Source organism: Solanum pennellii, chromosome 12, assembly GCF_001406875.1.
Source record: "Solanum pennellii chromosome 12, SPENNV200".
Lineage (NCBI taxonomy): Eukaryota > Viridiplantae > Streptophyta > Magnoliopsida > Solanales > Solanaceae > Solanum > Solanum pennellii.
This window is the reverse complement of record NC_028648.1, coordinates 81,361,163-81,376,710: the sequence shown is the minus strand read 5'-3', so window position 1 is coordinate 81,376,710 and position 15,548 is coordinate 81,361,163. Positions and strand designations below refer to the sequence as shown.

The 15,548-nt window shown below is 36.6% G+C and overlaps 1 protein-coding gene across 1 annotated transcript; it reads right to left on the bottom strand.

Moving 5' to 3' along the window:
* Window positions 1-6,119: 6,119 nt before the first annotated feature.
* LOC107005773 (type I inositol polyphosphate 5-phosphatase 12-like) lies at window positions 6,120-15,337 on the bottom strand. The gene is made up of 14 exons (XM_015204431.2): window positions 14,657-15,337; window positions 12,799-13,153; window positions 11,890-11,927; window positions 11,257-11,471; window positions 10,474-10,849; window positions 9,974-10,423; window positions 9,438-9,562; window positions 9,176-9,260; window positions 8,771-8,936; window positions 8,628-8,668; window positions 8,282-8,549; window positions 7,784-7,907; window positions 7,345-7,708; window positions 6,120-7,063 (listed from the first exon to the last, which is right to left on the bottom strand). The coding sequence occupies exons 1-14, from the start codon at window positions 15,023-15,025 to the stop codon at window positions 6,581-6,583; spliced, it is 3,459 nt and encodes a 1,152-aa protein (XP_015059917.1). The 5' UTR covers window positions 15,026-15,337; the 3' UTR covers window positions 6,120-6,580.
* Between the last annotated feature and the right edge of the window lie 211 nt (window positions 15,338-15,548).

The window sequence follows — 15,548 nt, the reverse complement described above, 5'->3', positions numbered from 1 at the left end:
TTAAGATGTATTCTATGGATCCAGTTGATCTGACGGCCAAAACATACAATTTTGACTGTCATACGAGCCCTAGAGCAAATAAACCCCAAATTTTACTAATTTTCATATATAGTCCACGATCGTTTTGGTTATGAAGAATTCCAAAGTCTTTTTTGCCTAAGTTTTTTGTGGACGTCCATTAAGACGTTAAATATGGAGCTAGTTGCTCTTGACGGCCAAAATGACCCATTTTGAAAGCAAATAGTCTCGAAGCAGGTAAACCCCCATTTTATCAATTTTCGTGTGCTATAGTCCATGAATTTTTGATGATCCAGAATTTCGATGTCTTTTTTGCACAAAATTTTTATGGACCTCTGTTAATACTTAGCTATGGATCTAGTTGGCCCTGACGGTCAAAACGACCCATTTTAAATGTCAAACGAGCTAGGAAGAAGGTATACCCCATTTTGTCAAATTTTCGTGTACTATAGTCTACGAATTTTGATTCCGACGTTGTTTTTGCCCAAATTTTTCATGGACGTCCATTAAGACGTTTCTATGGATCCACTTGGCTCTTATGTCCAAAACAAACCATTTTGAAGGTCAAACGAGCCCCGTAGTAGGTAAACCCCTCATTTTATCGATTTTCCTGTGCTATAGTCCACGATCTTTTTTGGTGATCCAAAATCTGACTTTTTTTGCCCAATTTTTTTGTCAACATCCTTTAAGACGTTAGCTATGAAGTCAATTGGATCTGACAGGAAAAATAACCCATTTTGAAGGTCAAACGAGCCACGAAAAAGGTAAACCCTCAATTTTACTGCTATAGTCCATGTATTTTTGGTGATCTGAGATTTCGACGTCTGTTTTGCCCAAATTTTTCGTGGAACTCTGTTAAGACGTTAACTATGGATCCAAATCCAATTAGCGCTGACGGTCAAAACAGACCATTTTAACGATAAAACGAGCCTCGAAGAAGGCATATCCCATTTTGGTGATTCAAAAATTCTGACGTCATTTTTTGCCCAAATTATTTATGGTCATCCATTAAAACGTTATCTATGAAGCCAGTTGTCCTTGACGGCAAAAACGGATCATTTTGAAGGTCAAACAAGCCCCAGGAGTAGGTAAACCCCTCATTTATCGATTTTAATGTGCTATAATCAACGACCTTTTTGGTGATCCAGAATTTCAATGACTTTTTTTCTAAACTTTGTGGACATCTGTTAAGATGTTTTCTATGGATCCTGTTGGCCATGACGTCCAAAACGACCCATTTCTAAGATCAAACGAGCCCTGAAGCAGGTATACCCTCTATTTTACAGATTTCTTTTTTGGTGATCTGGATTTCCGACGCTTTTTTTGCTCAAATATTTTGTGGACGTCCATTAAGACGTTATCATGCAGTTAGTTAGCCCTGACGGCCAAAACGACCCATTTTGAAGGTCAAATGATCCCCGAAGTAGGTAAATCCCCCATTTTACCGATTTTCGTGTGCATTAGCCTATGGATCTTGCGCCTTGGGCACCCACAAATTTTTTCTCGAAAAACTTTATAAGGACCTATATATTGAGTTAGGTAAATATTACATATAGTCGCACAATTTTTAATGTATATTTTCGCATTTACGAGCCAATCTTTAGGAACTAAACGACTTTTTTATTTTTTTTCGTGTGTATTAGCCCATGGATATGACGCCTTGGAGCTTCAATTTTTTTTTAAATAAACTTTATGAGGTCCCCTGTAATTTTGGGAAGCATTACGTATAGTCGCACCATTTGTAAAGCATAATTTCGTATTTACGAGACAAATTTTAAGAATTACGCGACTTACATGGTTTTTTATGTGTATTAATTAACCTATGGATCTGGCGCCTTGGAGCACCCAAAATTTTTTTCTAGAAAAACTTTATGAGGACTTCTATATTGAGTTGGGAAAACATTATATATAGTCGCATCATTTTTAAGGCATATTTTCGCATTTACGATCCAATATTTAGGAATTACGCAACTTTTTCAGTTTTTCGTTTGTATTAGCCCATGGATCTAACGCCTCAGAGCACCCGAAATTTTTTGTGAAAAAGCTTTATGAGGTCTCCATAATGAGTTGGAAAGCATTACGTATAGTCACACTATTTTTAAGGCATAATTTCGTATTTACAAGATAACTTTAAGTATTTACGCGACTTTTTTGATTTTTCATGTGTATTAGCCTACTAGTCTCTGGACACGTGCAATGTTCCATGTGAATTTAGAACAATTAGAATTTTATGCATATCATGTGAAGTAATATTTTTAATGTGCGTCAAGAAACAACAAATGAGAGGCACATTGTAATGTTTAAAAGCAATTACTCTGAAACTACCATCAATAAATCAATTCCGTTAAAGCTATTATCTTTAATCTTTTAACTCTGTTTTGTTGGTAACACACTTCTAATAAAGCGATATGAATAATTTGAGCCAAATAACCTACATACTTACGATAAAGATAAAAAAAGTTCACAAAAACCACACAACAAATAGAAGAAAACTAAAACATACACATCATTCACAAGACTTTATTCATATAGATTATAGATAGAAAATAAATATAGAATTAATAAGCTATTCATATTTGGAAGCTACAAATTTAAAGAGGAAAAACAAAAGGCTACAGACCATGAGAGGGAGGAAAGTATTTGCACTGACAAATCCTATAATTTACAAATTATGTATAACGAAGCTTGCATCATATTTTTCTCCAAAATAATATAATACTTATTCCTGACAAAAGTAAAGACATTACATATTCATTGCTTCACATATCATAACATATACATATACAATATAGAAAATTAGAGTAACTATAAAAAAGAAACATGCCAGTGAAGAGGATATAATATAATGCTATAATAACTATTATGAAAAAATAACAACAACAAAAGAGTGCAATAACCGAAACACCATAAAAACATTTGGTGGTAGAAAGCAAAAGAAAGACAGTTGAAGAATAAGAGTACTACTATGACAGACACTACTAAGTCTAAACCCTTCGGAAAGTGAGAGAACACTCCAATACAACCTTCTACCTTAATCTGCAATCTCCATGCTTAAGCATTTTGTATAATTTGATGAAATCAGTTTCTTTTTTCTTCCTAGTAATGAAAGACGAATTAGCTTATGTATTTGCCAATAATAATTTTACCACGTGCACTTATGTATAAGCCAAAAGTTTGCCTAGAATTCTGTAGAGAGCTCAAAAGTTATGTTGGAGATCAATGGAGAGACATTCTTAAAACGTGTTTTAAAACACCTTTTTTAGTATTTAATATAATATTATATAATTATTATATTGCTTAGATATATTATAACATTTTGAATTAAAGTAGGGGTAAAATAGTATTTCAACTTTTACTTTTGTGGCTTCCCACTTATAATAATACTAGTGGCAATTTTAGTGGCCCCAAATGCATATTTTTTGCTGTGAATACTATATGATTTAGTGGCAATTTCTAATGCCACTAAAATGTACTTTTTGCGGTGCCTTTATAGGAATTAGTGGCGGTTTTAGTTTCCACTTATTCTTTCTTTTAGTGGCTAATTTATATGATTTAGTGGCGACCACAATTGCCGCTAAAACTCCTTATTTTTGTCACTAAAATGACTTTTCGCGGCGAATTCAATTGCCGCTACAACCTTTAATACTCGCTTTTAGTGGCGACTGTAACTGCCACTAAAACATCAACTTTTGACGCTAAAAGTCAGAATCAGTGGCGACTATAACCGTCGCTAAATCCTTTAATCTTTGTTGCTAGTAGCCACTTCTCGTGACCAAATTCATAAGTTTAAGCTGCGGATAAAGTCGCCACTATAGTGACTTTTAGCGACGACATTCAAAGCTTTTAGCGGCAGCTAAAGTCGCCACTAAAAGCGACTTTTTTAGCGGCAGCTAAAGTCGCCACTAAAGATTCTTTTAGCGACGACTTTCATATCTTTTAGCGGCGGTAAAAGTCGCCACTAAAACTTGCTTTTAGCGACGACATTCATATCTTTTAGCGGCGGTAAAAGTCGCCACTAAAACTTGCTTTTAGCGACGACATTCATATCTTTTAGCGGCGGTAAAAGTCGCCACTAAAACTTGCTTTTAGCGACGACATTCATATCTTTTAGCGGCGGTAAAAGTCGCCACTAAAACTTGCTTTTAGCGACGACATTCATATCTTTTAGCGGCGGTAAAAGTCGCCACTAAAACTTACTTTTAGCGACGACATTCATATCTTTTAGCGGCGGTAAAAGTCGCCACTAAAACAGACTTTTGGCGACTAAATTCATATGTTTTAGCGACGGTTAAAGTCGCCGCTAAAAGAGACTGTTAGCGACGACATTCATAAGTTTTAGCGACGGTTAAAGTCGCTGCTAAAGAGACTTTAGCGACGACATTCATAAGTTTTAGCGACGGTTAAAGTCGCCGCGAAAGAGACTTTTAGCGACGACATTCATATCTTTTAGCGGCGGTAAAAGTCGCCGGTAAAGAGACTTTTAGCGACGACATTCATATCTTTTAGCGGCGGTTAAAGTCGCCGCTAAAGAACTTTTAGCGACGACATTCATATCTTTTAGCGGCGGTTAAAGTCGCCGCTAAAACTGACTTTTAGCGACGATATTTTTAAGTTAAAGTCGCCGCTAAAGAGACTTGTAGCGACCAATTCGCAACTTTTACACTGTAGTAAGCCTTTAATTTTTGTCACTAAAAATCTTTTTGCGACCACTAAACCACTGCTAAAACCTGTAATTTTTGTTGCTAAAACTTTTAATTGTTGTGACTAAAAAGGACTTTTAGCGGCGACTTAAATCGCTAAAACCTTTAGTTTTAGTTGCTAAAAGTTATTTTAAGCAGCGACAATTTTAGATACCACAAATACAATCTTCTAGCATCAATAGTTTAAGGATTTAGTCGTTATTTTGGTTGTCATTAATACAATCTTGTAGCGATAATTGTCATATGATTTAGTGGCGGTTTGTTATGTGAATTCTTGGCACATTTTTGTTCCATTAATTCTTTCTTTTAGCGGCGACTACAATAAGAATTAGTGGCTTATTTCTTTTGCAACTATACTTACTTTAGCAACGACTCTTATATCAATCAATGGTTGTTTTTAGTTACGTTTAGCAGTGATTCTTAGATCAATTAGTGGCGGTTAAGCTTCCGCTAACACTGCCGTTTAGCAACAACTGTTCTATGGTGTAGTGACTGTTTTAGTTGCCAATAATACCAACGTTTAGTGGCAACTCTTTTATGTGTTTTTGCGCCTTTTTTAGTTTCCACCCACAGATACTACCTTTTAGCAACACAGTTTATTTGTATATATATACTAGTCTATGGACACGTGCAATGCACGTGTGTTCCATGTGAATTTTGAACAATTAGAATTTTATACAAATCATGTTAAGTAATATTTTTAATGTGCATCAAGAAACAACAAATGAGAGGCATATTGTAATGTTCAAAATCGATTACTCTAAAGCTACCATCAATAAATCAATTCCATTAAAGCTATTATATGTAATCTTTTAACTGTTTAGTTGGTAACACTTCTAATAAAGTGATATGAATAATTTGAGTCAAATAACATACATACGATAATGAAAAAAAAATTCACAAAAACCACACAACAAATAGAAAGAAAACTAAAACATACACATTATTCGCAAGACTTTATTCATATAGATTATAGATAGAAAATAAATATGGAATTAATAAGCTATTCATATTCGGAAGCTACAAATTTAAAGAGGAAAAACAAAAGGCACATACCATGAGAGGGAGGGAACTATTTGCACCGACAAATCCTATAATTTACAAATTATGTATAACGAAGTATGCATCATATTTTTCTCCAAAATAAGATAATACTTATTTCTGACAAAATCAAAGACAATTTACATATTCATTGCCTCACATATCATAACATATACGATATAGAAGCACTGGATAAAAAATTTTTCTGGAAAATCTTTATGAGCACCTCTATGTTGAGTTGGAGAAGCATTATATATAGTCACACCATTTTTAAGGCATTTTTTCGCATTTACGAGCCAATCTTTAGGCACCAGAATCACTTCATATCTAGCATTATTTATTTGCATTGGCAAGCATATATGCAGGGCAAGAAACGCCCAGTCTGGCTTTTCAATGAATGTTACCTAAGAGAAAAGGAATGTAGAATTCTGCATTTCTACAAGCAAGTCTTTTTGGTGAAGAACAAACTGCTTCCTAATGAACACAATTCTAGTGAAAAAATGGAAGAGCAAATTGATGTTCTATATCCAGATTTCTGAGCGCTAATCACCTACGAGTATATACATCAAGACCTACCGCACATTCTCATCAAAGGGAATCCCATAATTTTACATCAGAAAATTATCTCGGAACCCTCTTGTCGGTGAATCTTAGTAGCTTAGTTCGTTGGCTACCTGAACTTTCACTTTACAAGTGAGGTTCGATTTTCCACCTTGTCAACCCCTCCCTGTACCCCAAGTTTGAGGGGGGGGGGGCGAACCTTGTTTTCTTAAGGTTTTAAAGTTTTCATGCAGATACCAGGTACCAGAAAGCCTTGATGGTCATTTATATTTATTCATGTCAGAGGTACTCTCTTGTTGAAGAGAAGATCTGGGGTGGGAGCTCCCTTCATTTCTTCTGGAACCATTTGACACGCTCTCCTGTTGAAGAGCAGACCTGTGGTGGGAGCTCCCTTCATTTTTTATGGAACTATTTGACCTCTGATTGGTGCTTCCTTCATTTCTTCTGGAACTGTTTGACCTGTGATGGGAGCTCCCTTCATTTCTGGTGGAACTGTTTCTTGATAATATGCATACTGCATCAGTTGAGAAACGGCAGCTCAGCTGTACTTTATGTGTTCTTACCTTCGTTGAGCCACTAGATTTCACATTGATCATTAAAAACACCTCTTCTTCTCTTGTTTCCTCAGACCTTTTGCTTGGTGACATAACTTCAGGAATATTTTCTAAATTACGGAACTCTTCCTGATGTACCAAGATCTCTTCATCTTCACCAGATTTGATCATGCCAGCCGCAGGTGTGACCTGAATCAGATGAAACTATAAGATGACCTTGCTTGCAGAAGAGGTCTACTTTCAGTACAGAGAAGTATAACATGCTAATTTTCTATTTTAGTAAAGAAAGTATAGTATTGTGAACTCTGACTCTTGAAGTTAAGCATATGCTTTTTGCATCGTTCACAGACTCGCTACTACAAGATGTACTGTACAAACGAAATTTCTCCTTAATCCATTTTATGATGAGAAAAGGAACATCCAATCCAACCATTGAATAAGAGTTTAATAATCCATAGACCTGGAATCACCTTAAGCCAACGGGGAAAGCAAAAGGAATCTCTGGGACGATAGCCTGATGTTTGCTTGTTCTTGTCGACAGTTGATTGATATTGGCAAGTGATTTGGAAAAAAACATTATCCTGTCTAGTACTTCTGTTGGTAATTATTAAGCTGAATGTTTCTTGATTCTGAAGAAATATTTGGCTGGTACTGACGGCTACTTCAGGTATATAATACAGTTCTTCCAGTATAGACCTGATTTTATCATTATACTGGAAGATCTTCCCAAACTCTCGTCTCCTTACTGATCGATCAACACGGGAAACTTCAACACTAAATTTGCACCGCACAGGCTTGTGATCGCTATCTGTCACTTCCATGCAAGCATCGTACCTATCGCATAAGTGAAATCAGTTTCTACATGGAAGCAAGAAAGAATTACTTGAAGAAAGCCCTGAGAAATCCTACTGTAAAATGGAAGCAGCTACAGGGCTCCCTAAACTGCATGGCATAGAAGGAGCTGCCCGGCTATCTCGATATAGCACTCTGTCACACCAAGCTGGAATTCGTTTCTTCTCCCCAGAATCATATCCTAAAGTGGAAAGCGAAAATGTCTTTCAGTGCTTTTTGACATTTCATGCATTTAGCAATACAACAATCCCAAAGGAAAATCTTAAACTGGTCGTTGGACATATCTTTATCACAAGAACACTGTAGACAGTTTAACTACTCCATCCGTTTCAATTTGTTTGTTTGGTTTTGTCTTGACACTGAATTCAAGAAAAAAATGAATCTTGTGGTCCTAAACATGCCATGTGGAAAGTTGCCAAAAAAGGGAAGTGACATTTTTTTTAAACGGACTAAAAAGGAAAACAAGACAAACAAGGAGTAATATTTGGCGCAGCGTAAGAAAGTAATATGTTGAGTCATATGTTATAATCATTATTCATTACAAATATATCTCACCTCCTAATCCTGGTTTCCCTTTGTCAAACTTGTAAGTTGGAGGAAATTTGATGATTGCTTCGCGCATCCCTTGGAAAACTTTACCAGCTTCCATTTCTGCTCTTAGTTGATCTTTCTCTCTAAGCCAGTCAAAGCATCTTTGTGAGACAAAGTCCCTTGCTTCATCATAAGATATTCCAAAAAGACGATAATTAAGATCCCCACAGAAAATCACCATATCAGCTTCAGCAAGGTCAGGTTTTCCCTTCCCGGGACTAATTGCTGCAGCCTGAGATAGAGGAAGTCAAACTTTAGTTCAATAGAAGAAGATAGTATGAAACTGATGAATACAAATACCACGTCATACATCTGTACCACGAAGCATTTGAGCAGCGGATGACACACCAACTGCAAGAGAGAGGATCCATGGCAGGCCAGAAGAGTAAAGCAGCCACAGTAAATATGTGGAGAAGACAAGAGAGCAAGTCAAAAACAGGTATCGCAGCATACCAGCAACATTGTCAAGAAGATTAAAAGATCGAGTGAAAGCCATTGTTCTATATATATGGTCAAAATCAGCATTCCGGCGGTTGACTGCTTCTAAATGTGCTGCAAAGTGACAGTTCACGAAGCACATAATCCGATCAAATACTCTTAACCTCAAACCGACTCCCCCCTGCATTATAATTGTACAACCGTGAAATTGTGGCAGTTTATTCCTTTTTCAAAGAACATGACAATAATTTAGATTAGAAGCTAAAGCCCTTTATATATTGTTTTATCATCTCAATCATCTTCATTACCTCAACTTGAATGAAAACAAATCCTTTATCCAATTTGAACACTTAATAGCTTGATGAATTCTAATGACAAGATCATTGTTTTGTTATACCTCTTAACAGTAAGAAAACTTGCCTTATTACCAATGGCATGTCCTAAACCACATGCAACTGCTGCAACGTCAAGGTCCCCCACATGTACTCGAAGGGTTTTTCTCACCCTAAGTTAAGATTAACGATCAATGTTACACAATGTTCAGGAAAGTAATATTTAAGTAGTATGAATAGGCAGGAGCCAGTGGAAGGAAGATGTTGTTCTACGCTGCATGGTTTTTTTTATGAAGTAAACTCATCTAAAATGGAAAATAGCTCATTAAAGTAACCACACTAGTTCTTACCAGATAGCAATAAGCAAGCCAGCTAGTTGCCTTGATCCTACCTTTTCAAAACTTGATCCTTCATCCAAAGTCTTCCCTATTGCATCCAGCCACCATTGTCCACTGGATGTTCCTTCTAGTCCTACCTACAGCACACAGTAGACAAGATCAAGATAGCATAAGGTGTCACGATCCCCGTGGGTCCAAATATAAGTATCCCTCAATCGTCAAGATACCCCGTTGAAGTGTGGGACCATCTCATCTAAGAATCTACAGTGTTAGAGAGAGCAAATCTTTTACTTATAGTATTAGAGCTAAACTCATCTTAGTTATATTGGACTCCGATGTTATATTGTCCACGCTCCAAATGTCTAGCCCTGGCATGCAGGGGATAGAATTTTCCACATCGTCGAGGTACTGTGCTGTAGTTTTCTTATATTAATGGTGTTGGAGAATCATCACTTCATGAGCTAGTTTGTTCCTTTTTTTTTTAATCTGAGTTAGGTGCAAGGTTCATTTTCTTTACGAGATATAAGGGGTGTACTTTGATAGCTTACAGTTTCTTTTGCTGCAGACATTGCAAGAAAACCGGCTCCCATTTCTACTTCTTGCAACCCAATTACTACAATTTCAACATCCAAAATGGCAGAACTCAGCCAAGTTGCAAGTGCTTCCTGTGAGGTTTTTCCTTCAGCAACATTCCACGTGCCAACCAGAATCTTAAAATTTTCTTGTCTGGTGTATAAATGTCTTTTCTGTGCTCTTTCTGATTGCAATATTTGATCAATAGGTCCTGGAGTGGCAAGGGTCCATCCACGTATACCTCCATGATTAGCCAAGCTAAAAACATAATCACCCCCAATTGCCATTTTTATTACAGGATCGGTATGAGCAACCCAATTAGCTACCAAGTTCCCTTCAAGGTCCAGGACCTGTACCATACCACTTATATAGCCAACCCATATTCGAGAACCATGAGCACATAAGCATAGAACAGCACAAGGAAACTTATATAGCCAACCCATATTCGAGAACCATGAGCACATAAGCATAGAACAGCACAAGGATGATGATGGAAATCTTGCAAACGGTTTCCATTCCCATCCCACTGCACAAGTAAGCCATTTGAACATCCACTCCAAATCATTCCATCAGATGAAAGCACAAGGGCTTCTGTTTTCTTACTATCTTCTGAAGATGCTCCTGACCCCTTTGTTGCAACTCGACGTACAGCACCGGCAGCTCCCATTATAGCATTGCGTGAACGCTGGAAAAAGTTACCTCCTTGTGACTTTTCTTTTTTAGATTTGGTGACAGACTTGACATTACTCTCATCTTCCACAGCTTGGTCTGGCACATATGACATATCAACCCCATTTTCAATCTGACCATCTACATTATACACTTTCAGGAGTTCCCTGGTTCGTGCATCCCTGCAGTTTTCGAACATAACGAGAAGGATAAAGATCCCGATGCCCACACTTTTGCTCTTACATGATCAGAGAGCAAACACTTCACATCAGAAGATGAGATGCTATATGCACCATTAACTGTAACTTGGCTTCTAAGGTTAACAAGTGACCTTTCCACAAGTAAAGAAGCNAACAGCTTGGTCTGGCACAGATGACACATCAACCCCATTTTCAATCTGACCATCTACATTATACACTTTCAGGAGTTCCCTGGTTCGTGCATCCCTGCAGTTTTCGAACTATCAGAGTAATTAGTGGCTAGGCAATTATCAAAAAATAAAGCCTCAACTCTTACCTCTTCTTTTATGTATTAACATAGAACAAATGCATACGTCAAATTCATCTGGAAAAAATGTAGAGGAACATACCATAACGAGAAGGATAAAGATCCCGATGCCCACACTTTTGCTCTTACATGATCAGAGAGCAAACACTTCACATCAGAAGATGAGATGCTACATGCACCATTAACTGTAACTTGGCTTCTAAGGTTAACAAGTGACCTTTCCACAAGTAAAGAAGCAATATGTGTTTCATCTGATGATAGAGAGAGAGACTTCTGCACTGCTTTCCATGGCCAAACCTTTATGATACCGCCTTCAAATCCAGACCATATATAACCATAAGAAGATAGCATCAATGAGTTTCTCTAATATAACCTCACTCTATGAAGTCATAGTAGCGTCTTTATTAACCGACACTCGACATGAGACTATCACCACATTTTACGATCGAGAAAATATATCTATCTCTAAGGACATATTTTTTTTTCTTTCTGTTGTTGCTATTTCAACTTCAAATACTCTAGTAGTACCCATATTTGAAATAAAGTGAAGAAGTTCAGATACCAATTTGTATCACCTAGATACAAATTGGATTCAAGTAGTAGCACGAAAGAAAGAAAGAAATGAGCTTTCCAAAAGTCCTATAGCTTCTCGAAGAAAAGTAAAGGCGTCCCCTTACCNAGAGAGAGACTTCTGCACTGCTTCCCATGGCCAAACCTTTATGATACCGCCTTCAAATCCAGACCATATATCACCTGGACCAAGAAGAGAGTAGTCATGATAAATCGTTCCTTTGAACACTATCAGGAGCAAAATTAAAGATAAGTTAGGGAGGTATTCACAGAGACAGTAAGAGAATATAACAACAGAACTTTGAAGCACAAATTGTTAAAATCAATCAATGAGAAACGAGGCAGACATGGATTTATGGGTTTAAGCTAAAGTGACAGAAACGTCCAAGTTGTAACCTGGATATGTCACTTCAAATGCAGCATTATAAAACTGTGTATTTACGTTTCTTGCTATTGTATGACTTGAAGCACGGTTATGCAAATCATTGGAGATACCTTTGGACCGATATGATCCATAGCAAGCACACTTCTTTATTTTTTTTATTTTTTTTTTAGGAAAGTAACTGTATTAATCAGCAGCACAAAGGCTGTACTGTGAGCCAAACTAGAATTCCAAAAAAAACAAAATTTATGCCCTTGGTCATCTCACTAGGACTTCAGAAACTCTAGCAATTTTTCAGCTTCATCTACATAGTTTGCATTACAACAAAAATGAAATAGTAATGTACAATACATCTTGACTCTTTCAATTGTGCTACTTATATCTTCAAAAACACGTTGCAACCACATTAGTATCTTGATCAATTTTCCTTTTTACTAGGAAAGAAAGATCATATGTTGACAAACAAGTAAGATCCTCTTACTCAAAACAAGATTTAAATTCTAAGGGTTGGAAGTCTTAGCAACCTTTAGATGCACCGACATATCTCAACCTTAAGATAATTAAATCGACAAGACCACTTCTTCCACTGAAACGTAAGCTAACAAGAATTTCAACAGGGTGATCAGAATGAAAAAACTGTAGGATCATAAGCAAGGAAAATTCAGATATTACCATAAGAAGATAGCATCAATGAAAGAACGGGACCACGATGAGCATTCCAGGAGAGGCCTTCCTTGAAAGGGGAGTCATCAGAATTAGGCTGGTCTGTTCTCCAAGACCTGATCTTGCCATCCTTATGTCCACTCCAGATTAATTTATTTCCAGAATCAAACATCAAGCATAATGTTGGTGATATATCAGCTGACTCGTAAAATGGTGCTGCGTCCTCATCCCCTCTCCTTGCCCGTCCACCAATTCCTATCCCACACTCATATTGATCAGAAAAATTCCACACTCTTACACCAGATTCTTGTCCCGCCCATAATTGTGTCTCGGAACAAACAATGGTCCTCAAAAATTTCCCAACCTGCATTATTGTTTAAAATTTGAAAGGAAACTGTGAAAGGATAATAAAGAGAAAAAACTACAGTAGCTCATGCATAACTCATCAAAAACATCCTATCCACTTCCAAATATTGTTCGATTTATTTCCAACTTCTTTTTTGTACATTCAAAAACTGTGCTCCCAACATGTGTACCTTCGTTTTTAGGAATAATACTTAAAATAAGCCCTATAACTTGGTTTCAGCTAGCATCTATGCCCTCCAACATTGGGTGTGCACAAGTAGGCACCTAAACTTGTATAAAATTGAACGAGTAGATACACATATCCTAAGTGGCATAATACATGTAAGATGCCACATAGAACACAAAATTGTCATGTGGGACGCACATATGACGAATGTGCCTATTATTCAAGTTAAAGTATCTATTTGTGCACACTGAAAGTTGGAGGGTGTAGATGCCAACTGAAGCCAAGTAGAAGGGCATGTAGTATGCATTATTTCTACAAACAAACATAGTTCATTAGTTGTTTTTGGTATGATGTTTCTTGAAGAAGTCATTCTAGCACTTCCAAAGTGTTTTCTCCAAAGAAAATGTTTTTCGCCAAGAAGATAATATTTTATTACATATGAGTGGATGCCATTAATTTTTCATGCTTCGGAAACTTCTCCTTTGGACCGAGGGTCTATCGGAAACAGTCTGCATACATCCCAGAACTCACTTGTAGGACTACAATAGGTATGTTGTCGTAGTGTACATGCCAACTTCCATTCACTTCGACTAATTCCACGAAGCTACCTCCCACCAGCACTAGAAAAAAGCTAACACATCTCATGGATGTCATTTTTATTTTACAAGTATTTCTAACTCTTCCCCCATATCACTTATCTTAACCTTGCTTGGGCTCTTAAAAAATGCCAAAGGGTGCATGTCGGGTCCTTCCAAATAGAGGATTGGATACGGGTGTGTCATCATATTTGGAGACTTTGAGCAACATATATTGGTTTTAACCAACATTCTTATCTTGTTATTAACCTTAATGCTAAAAAAATGAAAACAAAACACTTACATTACCATTTTCAAAAGAAAATAAACCCCGTCTTCCTCCTAATACCATTACTGCATGTGAGATAGATTAATAAAGGCATAATATATAAACATAACCCTTAACTTGGTGTCAATTCACAAATATGACCTTTAACTTTTGGTGTGCACAAGTAAACACTTAAACTTGTATAAAATTGAACAAATAGACACATTCGTCCTACATGACATCCTACATGGCGTCAAACGTGTATTATGTCATGTAGGACATGTGTGTCTACTTGTTTAATTTTATACACGTTTAAGTATCTACTTGTGAACACTCAAAGTTGGAGGGCATAGTTGTCCGTTGAAGCCAATTTAAGGATCATATTTTATGTATTATGCCGATTAATAAACAACAAAATAGTCCCCACATTTACTCCCGATTTCGTTCATTAAAAACTCGTCAATGATGAAACAAATACGCATTTTTCATCACCTGTGTTTCTTTGAGGGGATGTGGCCTGATCTCAAGGTAAGTTGGACGGGCAGGATGCAGAGGCGCACGAGCTGGTACTTTAAAGCTTCCTACTCCACCACCAGTTCCTTCAAACTCCGCCAAAGGCGATTGATGATGACGATTATCATCTAAACCATCCGCTACAACCTCAACGCCTTCAACCTTTCGATTGACCAAATGGGAACCTTCTCCATCATTGTATAATCCTTCTTCTTCTCGTGAAGAGCCATCATTATTGTTTTGAATGACATTATGTGTCCCCTTGTGATAAACCTTTTCTCGAGCAGGTTGTGTGCAACTCGGCTTACGATCCAATCCATGTACCTTATAGTCTTTGATTCCATCCATGTAATCGAATATCACTTTAAATTTCAATTCTAAGTCAGATTCATTTGTTAAATTTGCAAAAAGCTTTTGAATTTGTGTGAAGAAAAAAATCAGAGTGAGTGAAGCAGAGGGAGTGGACGTGCATGGGAAGAGGAGCAGAGTTCGGGGGAATTGTGGAGAGAATAAATGGTCGGAAAAATATTTTCTCGAGAAAAATAAGTTCGAAAATAAGAAAAATTAGTTTCATAAAAAATAAATTATAGGAATGTTATTGAATCACACCTCATCTTCACTCGTACCTAGCAACATATTTAACTAATTTATTTAAAATAAAATAGAGAAAAGATAAAAATTTAAAAAAATAAATAAATAGTCTTCTATTAGCTAGCTAAAGATAATGAAAAAAAATAATAATATTATAAAATAATTCATAGAATTTATGAAATATTTCTTACATTTTTATGTGCTCATAATGGAGTATGACCATATAGACTTTTCACTATCTAAATAAATTTGACCCGTAATATGTACTCTTCAATTTCTT

Coding starts and splice junctions, on each gene's coding strand:
- LOC107005773 (XM_015204431.2), bottom strand. CDS start 15,025: ATGGATGGAATCAAAGACTATAAGGTACATGGATTGGATCGTAAGCCG. Junction 10,850..11,256: donor TCTTTATCCTTCTCGTTATG/GTATGTTCCTCT, acceptor CGAAAACTGCAG/GGATGCACGAACCAGGGAAC. Junction 8,550..8,627: donor AAATGCTTCGTGGTACAGAT/GTATGACGTGGT, acceptor CCTCTATCTCAG/GCTGCAGCAATTAGTCCCGG.